General features: G+C 39.9%; 1 protein-coding gene across 1 annotated transcript in view; it reads right to left on the bottom strand.

The window, feature by feature from the left end:
- USH2A (Usher syndrome 2A (autosomal recessive, mild)) overlaps positions 1-14626 on the bottom strand; it is an 813932-nt gene that overhangs the window by 33681 nt on the left and 765625 nt on the right. Inside the window, exon 63 of the mRNA XM_011987398.1 lies at positions 13502-13823. Within this exon, the coding sequence (XP_011842788.1) occupies positions 13502-13823 (322 nt within the window). The remainder of the gene's footprint in view (positions 1-13501; positions 13824-14626) is intronic.

Raw genomic sequence — 14626 nt, 5'->3', positions numbered from 1 at the left:
ATATTTTCCCATGGCAGTCACGCTAATGCCTTCTTAAAGGGTAGCGCTTGTCATAGGTTTTGAATATGTTTGAATAGCAATATGCCAAAATCTTCTTTGCCGGAATCGTGGTTAAAGAATTTTGACAAAAGAGACAATGCAATGAATTTGAAATTACATGATTACAAGATTGTTTTATTTCATGAGTAGCCCTGCAGGCTCCAGCAATGAAGGCATAATGTGCTGAAAAGCTCTATGTAGCTATTTATTTAACTGTCTACCTATCTGATTTTCTTTCACCATCAAATGGACGTTTTCTAGCACCTCTATTTGCATAGAACCTTGCTGGATACAATACAGTCACACTTTTACAGATATAGTCCCTGTATTCCAGGTTTCCTTCATCTAAAACACCTTGGATTAGGCAAGATAGAACCTGATTTTAATTGAATTCTGGGACCCAGGGGAAGAGGGCACAGCAGGACATTGTCTTGCTTTCTATGAGCACTTTTGAAGTTCAGAGACGTGAAGCTACTGGAAAAATTACAAGACATTTCCCATGCTAGAAATGGGTGTCTTGTCACTACTGCTTCTCATACCACCTTGCTCTTTGGAGTCATTTACTACGTGTGAATACGGTTCTTCTCTAATATCTGAAGAAGGGAAAACTGACCTAACAGTGGAAAACACTGAAATTAGCCCTGATTCACTTTTAACAATAAAACTAAATAATGAAAGTTTGGAGTTATCACATGCTATTTTTTATTGCTTATATATGCTCTCCCTAAGAGGAAACAGGAACCCAGCCCCATCCTGCTCTCATGGAGGATATATAAAAGTAGCTACTGGGTTTATTGAGCACTTACAGTTTTGTAAGTGTATTCTATGTACTAATTTTGCATTTTTCCTACCGACAATCCTATATGGTTGGTATTATTATCCCCACTTTACACATGAGAAAACTGAGGAACACAGAAATTTATGCAACTTGGTACGTGATAAAGCTGGCCTTCCAATACAGATAGGTGATATAAAAGCCCAAGCTCTTTACCCCTTCCTACATAAGGCCATTAAAAAAAGGCCTGTATACACCTTCCACATGGTAGGCTGCTGCCCTGGGGAGCTTTTCACAGAGGCCTGCATGAACTGGCTTTTTCTGTGGAGGGTAGCCTAAAAGTGGGACGGTGGAAGTTGTTACAAACAATGTGACATCCATCTCTGCTGCCACTTATCACGCTTTGAGCAATATTGCATATTACACAGAAGCAAGTACTACTCATATATTTCATCCTGTTCAAACATGTGTAAATGCACTGAAATTCCATTATGTTCTCTACAATAATAACTATACCCTAATGGATATAGCATTAAAATATATATTTTATCCACAATAAGTTGCTAGAGGAAGCTAAGATCACAATCACCAATTACGATTAACATCTCCATGAAGGATAGTAAATTAGATAAGACTATTTATCATCCATGTATTCAACACATATTGATTGAGCCATTTCTACATGCCAGATGCTGTTCTATGAGCTGGGGATACAACAGTGAACAAGGCTGGCACTAACATCCTGGTGAGGGGAGGCAATCAATAACAACACAAATAAAATAAACCGGTAAGGATATATGCTAGAAAAGAAATGATGATATTGTATGGTGATATACGTAAGGTGATATAGCAGAAAATGGTTGACTTGTCCAGGAGGTTCTCTCAACAGGTGACCATCAAGCTGGGATACAATTGGCAGAAGCTCACCAGATGAGGATCTGAGGGAAGAGCATTCTGTAGAAAAGAAGAGCATGTGCAAAGGCCTTAGGGCTAGATCCTCGAGAAGGCCAGTGTGGCTGACCTTAGTGAGTAAGGGCCAGAGAGCAATGGGATGAGGACAGAAGCGGACAAAAGTGAGGCCATGAAAGGCCTCATGGAACTAGAGAGGAGTTTGCATTTTATGGAATGGGGGAAGGAGAGTTTGCAGCGGGAGAGTGACTTTATTTGATTTTCATTTTACAGGAATGCTGGATATTGAACACCTTCTATGTATTTATATATTAAATCTTACTTTTTTTTTGTAAGTGATAATACCCTAGCTTTAAGGTCAACTTATTTAAAGTTCACAGCAACCTTCCTGGGGTAAGTTTTTTTGTTTGTTTGTTTAATCTCAATTTTACAGATAAGAAAACTGAGGTTTAGTGAGTTCAAATTACTAGCTGAGGATCCAGAGTTGGTAATTCATGTAGCCCAGACTGAAACCCTAATCAGTCTGTCTTCACAGGGTCAGGAATTTGTGCTCCTGATGAAGGTGACTTGAAGAAGCTGCAGTTCAGCAGAGCCACCATTGTACTTGGGGTCAGAAAGTCAGGACTTGAGTTCTGACTCTGTTGTTTTTTGACTAGGTAACTTGCTAAGTTATTCAGGTTCCTGACTATGCTAAGAGATAACAACACCCACCCCACAGGACTATTTTAAGATTTACATGCAATAATGTTTCTAGAAATTTCTGAGGAATGGGGTGGGGGATGAATATATTTATAAATAGTTCATCAATTTTTGAAAGTCCCAAAGCTACATGCAAATGCAATTTGGAGGTAACTGTTGGGGTAGAATTTAAGAAACCAGTCTTTGAACCTGAATCTTAAGGTTCGAATTTGAGTCCTGCAACTTATCAACTCTATATCCTTGGGCACGATACCTAATTTTTCAATGCCTCATGTTTCTCACCTGTAAAATAGTGTCAGTAATAACACCTATCTCAAATGGTTGTATGAGATTAAATTAGTTAATATGCATGCAGTTCTTAACATAGCCCTTAGCACACAACAAACCCTAAATAAATAATAGTGATTACTATCACATTATTTGTGTGAAAAGACAGGAGAGAGTGACTTAACAGTTTTGGGGATCTAGTGGGACTAGATAGCAATTCTGCAACTCACTTCTGGATTCTAGTTAGTTGTTATGCATTAATAAGATTGGAAAACGCTCCACAGCATTTGGAATTTAGCCCACACCTCCCTCTGTATCTTTCTTCCAGGTACTTCTGTACTCTAGAACTTTGAGGGTTAGAGTAAATAAAAGCCTGGCTTTTCAAAAATATTGCTCTACATTGAAACTTGTTAATTGGACGGCTTATTTACTTTGTCTTATTATTAGTTAAAATTTCTCAAAAAGTCCCCAAGCATGAACAAAAGGAAAAATCAGAGCAATTCAATGGATTTTTTAGAGAAAAGAATTTTATTACTGGTTTCCATTAGAAATATGCCTATAGGAATCAAAGAGAGAACTGTACAGTTTTCTAGATGCTTATGGGCATCTTAGTAATGATCAGATCCATAAACAGATAGATAAATCAATTAACAAGAAGAGGTTTCAACTATGCTTTTAAAAACTACCATTTAGAGCATCTGACTTATTTGCATGTGTTAACATTTTTGTTTCCACCTGCAGATTGGATTGCTTCATATATCCTGAGATGTTTATTTACAATTTAATGGTAATATACTATTGGTTCAAGTACTTAAGTACAATCCTCCTTAAGTCTTCAAATTTACTTAGTGGTTTATCAATAATCGTAGAGTGACAAGCCAAAGCTGGCCAGGTGATCCTCTAGTCCAGAAAGGATTCTACTGGTGAAGGCATTGTTATATATTGGTTGAGGAGCAGCATCAATCTGAGTGTGGGGGATGAGCTGTTTTTTCCCCAGATCCATTCTCTGCCCTTCTCTGGCTTGCTCTGTACCCTGGAAGGCTGACTTTATCAGATCGCCTCACCTGGAGTCTTTTCTTCGCTGGCTCTTTTCCATTAGGGTTTGATCAAAGGGAAGAGAGAGTTCAGATTCTTTGTTTCTCCTGCTCCTCTCTTTGGCACTGCAGGTTGACAAGGCTGAATTTCCTTTCAATGTCCCAGATTCTTCTGTTGTCCCTGCAGGCCTAGAGGTAACAGTTTCTGGCTCTTCCTACTTCCTGGGTACTTTAACATCCCTTATTGATTCTCTTAATTCTGCCCACACCTCCATAAATGGCCTCTTCATTAAATTTTCTTCAAATACCCTTTGAATGTGCCATATACTTCCTGTTGAGGTCCCGATTGATGCAGTGGAGAACATTTTGAACCATTACACAGGTACCAATAATAGTAGGTGGGCGAAGAGAGGCTTCTAAACATAAGGATGGAGATTTAGAAAGGCATTTCTTTTTGTAAGACTGAAGGAACAGAGAAATGGTGCCTCTTCGTGTGTCTGTGGAATGATTTTAGTCCAGTAGCTCTTTAGTATCAAGGCGCCACCTGTGCTGCACAAAACCATCTGGCCAGAGAGTAGAATAAGAGTGGCCTTTAGAGTTTGGTGTGGAAATCATGCTGTCCCTGAAGATGAAGAAGCTGCTTCTTCCTCCCTGGATCTGTTTTGCCGTCGCTCAGATCTTGCAAACATCAACATTCCTAGTGATATTTTTATGGATACATTATTCATGGGCATCTTTATTTGTCTTATCAACTGTACTTTAAGTCCCTGAAGGGGAGAGTGCATGGATTTTAGCTTCCTACCTCAATCCTAGTAACTAGGTATACACTTTGAACATTGTAGGTGCCTAATAAGGACAGGTTATTAAATACTCAATTTACAGGATAAAGGAAAATAAGCAAAACACATCTCATCTTTTCCTAGATGTTTTTACAGGACCTAAGTTTCAGGTGACTTTGGGAGCCTTTGTTTTCACAGCCATCTGAAGAGCCATGAGGGCAGGCTGGAATTACACATTATCTACATTCAGTTGAAGAGCATTCTGTTGTGTTTCACATTTTATTTCCACCAACCAAGCTTCCAACACAGAGACAGGAAGATCAATATCAGCTTAAGTGAAATATAAATCTGAGTTGCATCTGCATGCGGGTGAGAATCAACCCATCTTCACATGGATAACTTGTCCCAAAGGCACCATAAATACTGCCAACAATAGAAGCTTTAGAATAAAGTCCTAAGGGTCACCATGGGAGATGGAAAAAGAATAAAAAGAACTAGAGCATGCACCTGAATGTGCTCACACCGACAGGTAGAAATGATCTCTTGTGGGTACGAAAGGCTTGATGCGAAAAATGATCAGGCCCCAGGCCTAGTGGCAGACTTCAGTTTTCTACACATGGAAATGTCCCAGTGGCCTTCAGTCTAAGCTGTGCACTCAGGCCCTAAGGTTTTAGAATAAATACACTGCCTGAGTCAGACAATATCAATAAATCATTTAAAACCTTGAGCCGTGGGAGTTTGGGTGGGCGTGGGGAGCTTAGTTCTTGTGGGAGAAATTAACCAGACAAAAACCTCCATGCTGGTCAGAAATACGTTAGTGAGATTAATATCTAATTAAATGCAAGTCCAAAACCAAACAGAAAACCTGCTCAATATGTTTTCTCTAAATGTGGTATAGAAAAGGCATGGGATAAGGGTGATAGCAATAGAAAACAGGCAATACAAAGCAAGTAGCTAATTGCAGAAAAGTAGAGTCAGACTATCAGAATTTGGAATTTTAGTCATGGGTATGTGGGTAAATTACTATTTTCCTGAGAAGAGAAATGGCAAGGACAGGGAGGGTTGAACTGCCTAGTGGAAGGAGTATCATACCTTTAGAGGCAACTGTATTCCTGATTAGAGATTTTTGCACTCTAACATTTTATTAATGACTTGTTTATATAGACAAAAGATATGTCTTAACCTGGCTTTTTTACAGTCTTGAATGGAAGTTTCTCCTTCTTTTAACTAGTGCGATCCTGGGGGGATTGGATGGGGGTATGGACCCACTAAGTAGCAGGCATCCTACTGGACACACAGATTTCTTAGTTCTCATAACACACCCATTTTTTTAATGAGAAAAGTGAAGTTATCAGAAATCAAGTATCTTTCTTGCACAAGCTATGTGATCTGCACTCAGCTTCTTCATTTGGAAAACAGGAAGGGTGTGAGCATCCAGTGTGAAAGGGCACAAGGATTGTCAATATCTCACAGCTGTGGAGTACTTGTTCCCCTAGTTGGTGTGTATGGTGTACTAGGGCAGTTCTTGCTTCTGGCTGGAAGCATTTCCCACATACCTCACGCAGCCCTGCCTGTAGGAGGTGGGCCCTGCGACCACACCTGCTCAATCATAGTCCTCTGTTCTCTTGGTTCACAGGAAGGCAGGTAGTGCAATAGGATCAGTCAGAGTCCTGCACTTGGTTGACTTCTAGTCCGCTTTCCACTTTAAGGTGGATGGGCAATAATAATTATAATCATTATTGTTATATGGGTGAAGTGGTTTCTATGTATGAGGCACTGTTCCAAGAACATTCACATATTAACTCATTTAACCTCAAAGCATGCCAATGAAACTAGTGCTATATCTATTCACATTTTGAAGATAAGAAAACTGATGCACAGAAAGGGCTTGAATCTGGGAGTATTAGTAGTGATTTCCTCAGATGTCTGGTGAGAGTGTGCAGAATGAAGCCAAATAGAGACGAGCTGAAATGGGGCAAGGAGGGAGAGAATGAATTAATCTTACAGCATTTGAGTCCTGCATCCCAGGTTTCCAGGGCCTGATGTTCATATCTTTTCTTTGGTTTCAACAGATTCCTTCAATGCCCTTTCCAGATGTGAGAGCAGAAACAATTACCTTCTCTTTAACTTAGTTTACATTGGCTTTCTGTTACTTGTAGTGAAATAGTCATGATAACTTTTTGATAGTGTAGGTTTTCCCAGGAACATAAATGAGACTCATTGGTAGCTAACTAAAGAAAATTAGTTTAGTATTTATTAACATTTATATTTTTTAATAGTTATAATTTTAAAAAACATATTAGTAAATAAATATGTTAGGTTTCAACGAGAGACACAACTAATGATGTTTCCATATGTCCATCTTGTTGATGAATAACCATATATCCATTTATTGTCTGAAGCTGATTTCATACATTCCCTTGCATCAACACAACTTAAAGCTAACTACCATTAGAAAATTCTGTTGCTTTGGGTCAGAATTTATTTTGTCGTGTTTTACAAACTGTAGATTACAAAAACCAATCAAGAGAAGATAAAGTTTGATTAGAATTTCTAAAAATTATATGCCCATAGCTTACCACTAGTCTGCCCATAGAATATAGAGCTGGAGGGTGCTTCCCTTTATAGATGAGTGCTATGAACTGACTGTTTTTGTCCCCCCTCAATACATATGTTGAAGGCTAATCTTTAATATGATGATATGGAGGCCTTTGGGAGGTTATTAGGTTGCATAGGGTGGAGCCCTCATGATTGGGACTAGTGTTCTTACAAGAAGAGAAAGAGATGAGAGGGAGTCCCCCTACTCTTTTCTCTTCCTTCCTTTTCCTCTCCATCTCCTTCCATCTGTCATATGTGGATATAAGGAGAAGACCATTATCTGCAAGCCAGAAGGTGGGCCTCACCAGATACTGAATCTGCAGGTGCCTTGACTTTGGACTTCCCAGTCTCTAGAACTGTGGGAAATAAATGTTTGTTATTTAAGCCACCCAGTCTATGATATTCAATCATAGCAGGCCTAACTTGTATTATGAAGAAACACCCAAAGAGGTTAATGTGCTCAAGGATCCAGAATTACTGAGAGAAGGAGTAGAAGATGTTGGCCTGTATCCCTCCCACTTCTAACTAATTGCCAACAATTTGGTAGCCTATGGTGGGAGCTGGTGAGGGGAAGGCCTCTACAGTACCCCTGGCAGTCTTCAGGCAGCTGCCACTGGCAGCAACAGTGAGGATCCCCTTTTGTGTTTCCTCCATAGCCCTTCTTTCCATCTGCTTGTTTGGGGACAGTGTTGGTTGGTTAGAAAGCAGCAGACTGCCATTCTGCGTGGGCTCCTTTAGCACTAGCCCTAAGTTCAGACCCCATGCCATGAGTCACAGAGTTTCCTCTAAGGCTGACCTGCTGCTTCTCAGTCACCCAGTCACAAGGCACCAGAAGCCTTCAGAGACCCTGAGTGTGCGTGGGCGCTTACCGCAAAAATCTGTCAAAGTGAGGAAGTTTCAGGAAAACTAATTAAGCCACTGACAGCATGATTCAGTGAAATGGGGGGTGGTGGCGGGCCCTATCAAATCCATGGTGAGTCATTGCCTTAAGCAAGAGTATGAATATGAATGCACAATTACTGAGAGCAATTCATTAGCCTCGGCTCACTCCCCAAAGGGAAAACCCAAAATGTCTTAACGGAGTAGACTCACACCCAGGTCCCTCTTGAAGCCTGTGGGAAAAATATTGTCTTAATTTGCTGCTAAACCATGAAGAACTGCTCCACATAGAATGTGGAGGTTCACATTGCATGTATTAGAATAGCCCAATTTTGAAAGGGTTGAAGATAGAAATGACTATTGTCTTTAAAAAAATTTTCTTGGATTTGTAAATGTTCTGTATGTAGCACGAGCAAGCCTGTGATCTCTGTTTAAGGAAGAGGTCTGTGCAATGGAAGAATTTTATTTAGTACAGATGCATCTCATTTATGCATGGAACATACATTTACAGAGTTGTTTGAGAATTAGATTTTGATAAACTAAGTTGCATTCAAAATTCCCAGAGGACGTTTGCTTTCTAATGGAACCCTGCCCTGCACTCTGTAAAGCCACCAACCCATTCTTGTGGAAAACAAGAAAAAAAAATCTTGCTAATTTTTTGATTCATATTTTAGATCTCACTGGCTTTATTAAAGCTAATCCCCCAGAGTGTTATCCTTTAGAATCCCAGAATTCTGGAAGCTATGCTGAAATGACTCAAACTAGAAAAATCCCCTGTTTTAAATGATGGTGAACTTTACTCTTACCACCAAAGACCAGACCTCCCAAGTAAGAAACAAAAGAAAACAAAACAACAATAACAAAAGCCAAATAAAATCCATGAAGACAATTAAATTATTTGAGTAGCTGAGACATGGACTTCATAGATAATACATTCTGTTCTCCTCTCTAGTTTCACATCAAAACAATAGGACCCTTCTTTAGGAAAGCCAAGATAGACCAACGCCAATAGGCTGTCATCAATGATCATCATGTAAATTAGGCATTTGTGGGGAGATGGCTTCACTTATTTGGGCTATCTGTTTATGACAGTTTAGGCTAGTGATTCTCAACCCTGGCTGCACATGAGAATCACCTGGGAACCTTTTGAATCGCACGGATGCCCGAATCCATCCCAAAATCAGAACTACAGGGGAGTGGGGCCTGGGTATCAGCAAGCACAATGTTGTGAAATTTCCCCAGGTGATTCTAACATGCTATCAAAGCTGAGAATCGCTGATTCAGAAAATCACCACTGGAAAACAAGGCTTAAGTAGCATAGCAGCAATGTCGCACCCTCTGAGGCAGTATTTCCAAAAAAAGTGGGTTGTGGACCATCCAGCCTGCTTATTAAAAATACGGGTTACTAGGCCAGGAGTGGTGGCTCACGCCTGTAATCCCAGCACTTTGGGAGGCTGAGGTGGGCAGATCATAAGGTCAGGGGATCGAGACCATCTTGGCTAACATAGTGAAACCCTGTCTCTACTAAAAATACAAAAAACTAGCAGGGCATGGTGGCACGTGCCTGTAATCCCAGCTACTTGGGAGGGTGAGACAGGAGAATTGCATGAAAGAGGGAGTCGGAGGTTGCAGTGAGCCGAGATCACACCACTGCACTCCAGTGTGGCCACAGAGCAGGATGCTGTCTCAAAAAAAAAAAAAAAGTACAGGTTGCTAGGGTCCCTTCCCATTCCACTCAGGAATCTGCCCTTGAACAAGCTCTTAGGTCCTCCACTTGTACTGTAAACAGTGGGGATGCTGCCTTTAGGGCATTCCATATTGAAGTATTAGTGAACGCTTAGAAGGTGCTTGTGATATCACATGATTTTGCTCAACTTCAAAGGAGCTAGTTACCAAGCTGGTTACAAGAACTGTGGTGAGGTGAGTGACATTTGCTGCTCATTTAATTTCCCTCTTTGGTTTTCTACAGTGAGTAACTCTCCCACTCTCTATAAGTATCCATTTCTCCAGATATTTCCTGACCCTCCTGCCCATTAAAACTCATCCATCACTTTGGGGGGCCGAGGTGGATGGATCACGAAGTTAGGAGTTCAAGACTAGCCTGGCCAAGATGGTGAAACCCCGTCTCTACTAAAACTACAAAAAAAATTAGCCAGTTGTGGTGGCAGGCGCCTGTAATCCCAGCTACTCAGGAGGCTGAGGCAGAGAATTGCTTGAACCCGGGAGATGGAGGTTGTAGTGAGCCAAGATTGCGCTATTGCACTCCAGCCTGGGCAACAGAGCGAGACTATCTCAAAATGAAGAAGACGATGGAAAAAAAAAAAAAAAAAACTTATCCATGTGATACCCTCTTTTATCACTGGCCAACTGATGGAATGAGTTGATTTAGACTAGTGAAAACTGTCTTGTTCTTTTCATATAACTGAATTTTAACAACTGCCTTCAATGATTTGACTCAAAAACAGAAATGAGTACAGTGATGTAACATAGTATAGGAAGGTGTTGGGGAGCCCCATCTGACCCTTGCAGGGCACACCATGTGGATGGCAACCTCCCCAACTATACATCCTCACGATCTTCTGATTAATCCTTCCACACTGCTAGAAAGTTTCTCAGTTCTTTGTTTCTATTCCCTGCAATCTACAATTACCTCAAAAACACACTCTTCTGCAGAAGGGTCAAATCACCGTCAGTTGTTGGGTAAGCAGATGTGTGTAGGACAACGAAGGTATTTTCAAAGGCAACTTGCAGATGAAGTAACCCTCAAGTGGATTTGAGAGCAATGCGAATTCATCACAAATACAAAATGCTCTTTTGTTAAAGAAAACTAAATTGTTTTAGTATATAACTTCCTAAATGACTTCTGTAGGATTACTCAGGGTCCACATAGACTCAGTGTTTACACAGGCTAAATGAAACCAATATTTTCTGATCATTTATTTCAGCATTTAATCTATGCTTTTCAAAATATTATTTTCCATAAGAACTGGGCCTTTGGGCTAAGCTAGATTTTGATTTTCTTTGTTTTCTATCCTTATGTTGTAACTACATGAGATTAGCTAATAAATACAAGTTGGAGATCAAAAACCAAATTAAATACTTTCATTTGAGTGAGATGAGTATGGAGGAGGAGTGTAACACAGAGCCGATAGTAACAGTTACAAAAGAAACCACATAGCCTAAGGTTCTTAACTTGCCTCTCCTCTGAAATGTGGGTCCCTTGGTTCTTGGTCATCCTTAGTGCCTGATGAAAAATCTGACTAGAGACAAGACACATTCTTGGAGCTTTCCATTTCATAGAAAACTGGGATGGGGACTGGAGCGGTGGCTCATGCCTGTAATCCCAGCACCTTGGAAGGTCAAGGCAGGCTGATCACTCGAGGTCAGGGGCTCAAGATCAGCCTGGCCAACATGGCAAAACCCTGTCTCTACTAAAAATACAAAACAAATTAGCCTGGTGTGGTGCTGCGTGCCTGTAATCTCAGCTACACCGGAGGCTGAGGCAAGAGAATCGTTTGAACCTGGCAGGCAGAGGTTGCAGTGAGTTGAGATCTCGCCACTGTACTCCAGCCTGGGTGACAGAGCAAGACTCCGTCTAAAACAAACAAACAAACAAACAAACAAAAACTGGAATGAGACTTCTACAGATCATGTGACCAGAATTTAACCCAACGACACAACACAATACTAGAGAAAGTTTGTGTCTCTTATACGTGGGTCATTAAGTTGCGTCTAATTAGCGGCTGAAGATTTCATGCTGATTTCATCCAGTTCTCTCATGAAGGGTACCGTTTTTATTTGTAAGGGAGACTAGATAATTCATAACTTTGATAATGTGACACTTTTGAATAAAGGTAATGAGAAAAGAACAAAAGGGCAGGCACGTAGGTTCTGGCTGTTTCTAACAGTGTTACGTTTCCGATGGCGGCATCAGTATTTGGTTCCTTTATGATGTAAACCAGTTCTTATCCTAAACCCTTGGGGGCCTGATGTGTTTTAAACTAATTTTGTTTTTACATTTTGAAATAGGATAAAATGTATATACTGTATATTTTGTAATATCCACCGCATGATCTTGTTAGCCATCTTATAATAAAGCAGTATTTTTTGTAGCGAAACATATAAGTATTCATATTAAATGGGATAAATAAATACTGTAAGTAGTCTCAAGTCTGTTTAGATTGGTTTTGTTGCCAAATGACTTGTGGCAAAGCAAGAAAATACTTTTAAGAGATTTTTAGATTTGGAATTGCAAAGAAGGGATTATGGATTTGTATCTTTGTAGTTTTCCAGACCATTCAAGAATTTATTTGTATTTTCAAATCTTATTAATTCGATAATTTGTACCATATATTATTGTCCTAAAATATTCTTTTAATGCTTAAAATGTTCCCTGTATTCACTGTACTCGTTGATTTGGTCACTATTTTTTTTTGTGACTTATTAGTTTTATTATTTCATGTTATAATAAGCTTTTTAAGGCTCAGTTTTCTCTTTTAGAAAATTTCTGTTGGCATTGTGCCTGGCACTTAAGTGCTTACATCAATCAGTGAGTTTTCCTTGACTGCAAGCAAGAGGCACTGATTCTGACTTAAGCAGATGAGAATTTACTTGAGTACGTGGAATTAAAAGAACGGTTGCAGAACCGTGCTTGGAAATAGCAGGGAAAAGAAAACCTTTTAGATTGAGGTTAGGATATTTTAACAGGACTTCTCACCTCCACCTTTTAAAATTCTGAGTCACTCTGCTGAAGATCAAGCCCCAGGCAAATCTGAGGGGCTGAGCGGCTCATGTGCCCACCACTTGGCTAGGAGACAGCCTGACACATTGATTGACACTCCCACCAAGCCTGAGCAAAGGGTGGGGGAAGCATTCTCCCACAGGAAATGAGGTTGTTATTACAAGAAGAATGCAAATGGACTCTGATGGCAAAACTAAACAAACCTAACAGAAGTCCTCCATAGAATTCACGATATTTTCTGAATAGTGTTCTTAATTCTTGGCTTTTTAAGAATGCGCAGTCTTATTTTTTTAGGCCGTCCTTAGAGAAAACTTAACTAATCATCATGGGCAGGTTAGTTGCACTCTTCTAGACTTTTTTCAACATTCTGTATCTTTCTTGAGCACCAAGGCTAGAGACGTTTGCTATTTGATTTTATTTTGGTACCAGTGATGAGTTATTTTCAAAGTGCTCTTTTAACAAGGAGTATCTCCTACCAAGGCAACACTGACAGAAGGAATCTTAATGGCAGAAACCACTTTATTAATAAGAAAAAGAAATTCACCTGGAATCTACCTAAGAAAAACAACATATATAACATGGCTCAAAAACCAAGAAAATGAAAAAGGCAATGAACATGGTTTTTCCTCATTTACCAATTAAAAATTTTTAAGGAATATTATTATTCTCCTTAAGTCCCACATCTCTTTAAGTGCCTTTTCAAATTGCGCACCATTTTTACAGGCAGGTGCTGATGAGTGCACACAATCAACTCGAATTGTTGATAATACACATTTCTTACCTGATACTCATACTCTGTGAAAGGCAGTAGTTCGGAATCTATAAAAGAGGTTGAGCTTCCATTATAGATTAGGACTGGACTGTATTTTCCAGGCTGAACTGCTATTTGTCTTCTGTATAATTCATAATACAAAACTTTTCCATTTGGCTGAAGCGGTCCTGTCCACAAAAGGGAAACAATGGGCTGGAATCCTCCTGGAGCCATTTGTACCTCCAGATGTGGTGGGGGCTGCATCAGAGGTGCAATCTCAGGGGTCTGTATGAATGTCCAGTCACTTGATGCACATCCCAGGGTGGTGCATGCTTGAATTCGTATTTCATACCTTCAGGACGTAAGGCAGAAATTAGTGATTTTCAGCAAAATAGATTTTCATGGGAAGAATCTTTAAAACACTAGGTCTTAAAAAAAAAGACAAGCTTACATGTATTCTTATTCATAGCTAACTTTTAAGAATAACAAAGTTGAGAATGGCGTGAACCCGGGAGGCGGAGCTTGCAGGGAGCCGAAATTGTACCATTGCACTCCAGCCCGGGCGACAGAGCAAGACTCCGTCTCAAAAACTATTTATATTTCCATGGAAATTTTTGAACTATTAAAATCCCCCTGGCTTTCTAAACTAAAGTTTCTTATCTGTTTGAAAGGGGTGAGTACAATTCTTCCCCTAAACAAGGATGTATGGAATAAATAACTCTCATGATTCTTTCCAGCATGAAAATTCTGGTACTCTTCAGAATTACTTAACATAGCAATGAAGAATGCAGACCTTGGAAAGTATGAAGCAGTTCTCAGAAGTCCTGGACTCCTCCTACCTTTGCAGCTAGAGCTAAATGATCCCCCAGGAATGTTTCCAGGTCATGAAGGAACATCATGGAATTAAGGTCTCAGTGGTAATAAATCCCCTCACCTGATACCTAACATCTTAAAACAGGCTCCCTTACACGACACAAAGACCTTGTGGGGCCAAAGTTAACCCAACTACACACCAGATTATCAATCATGAAGACACCTTATCACCATCCAGTTAAACTCAACTAATCAATTATGTTTTGCCTCATAGCTGGTCTCTGCTACTTGAAAAGGTGTATTTACATAGCAGGGACTTCTCCTTTCCAACAACATGAATTT

This window comes from Mandrillus leucophaeus, unplaced genomic scaffold (genome assembly GCF_000951045.1).
Source record: "Mandrillus leucophaeus isolate KB7577 unplaced genomic scaffold, Mleu.le_1.0 Scaffold309, whole genome shotgun sequence".
In the NCBI taxonomy this organism is placed as follows: Eukaryota; Metazoa; Chordata; class Mammalia; order Primates; family Cercopithecidae; genus Mandrillus; species Mandrillus leucophaeus.
This window is presented reverse-complemented; position numbering and strand designations above follow the sequence as displayed.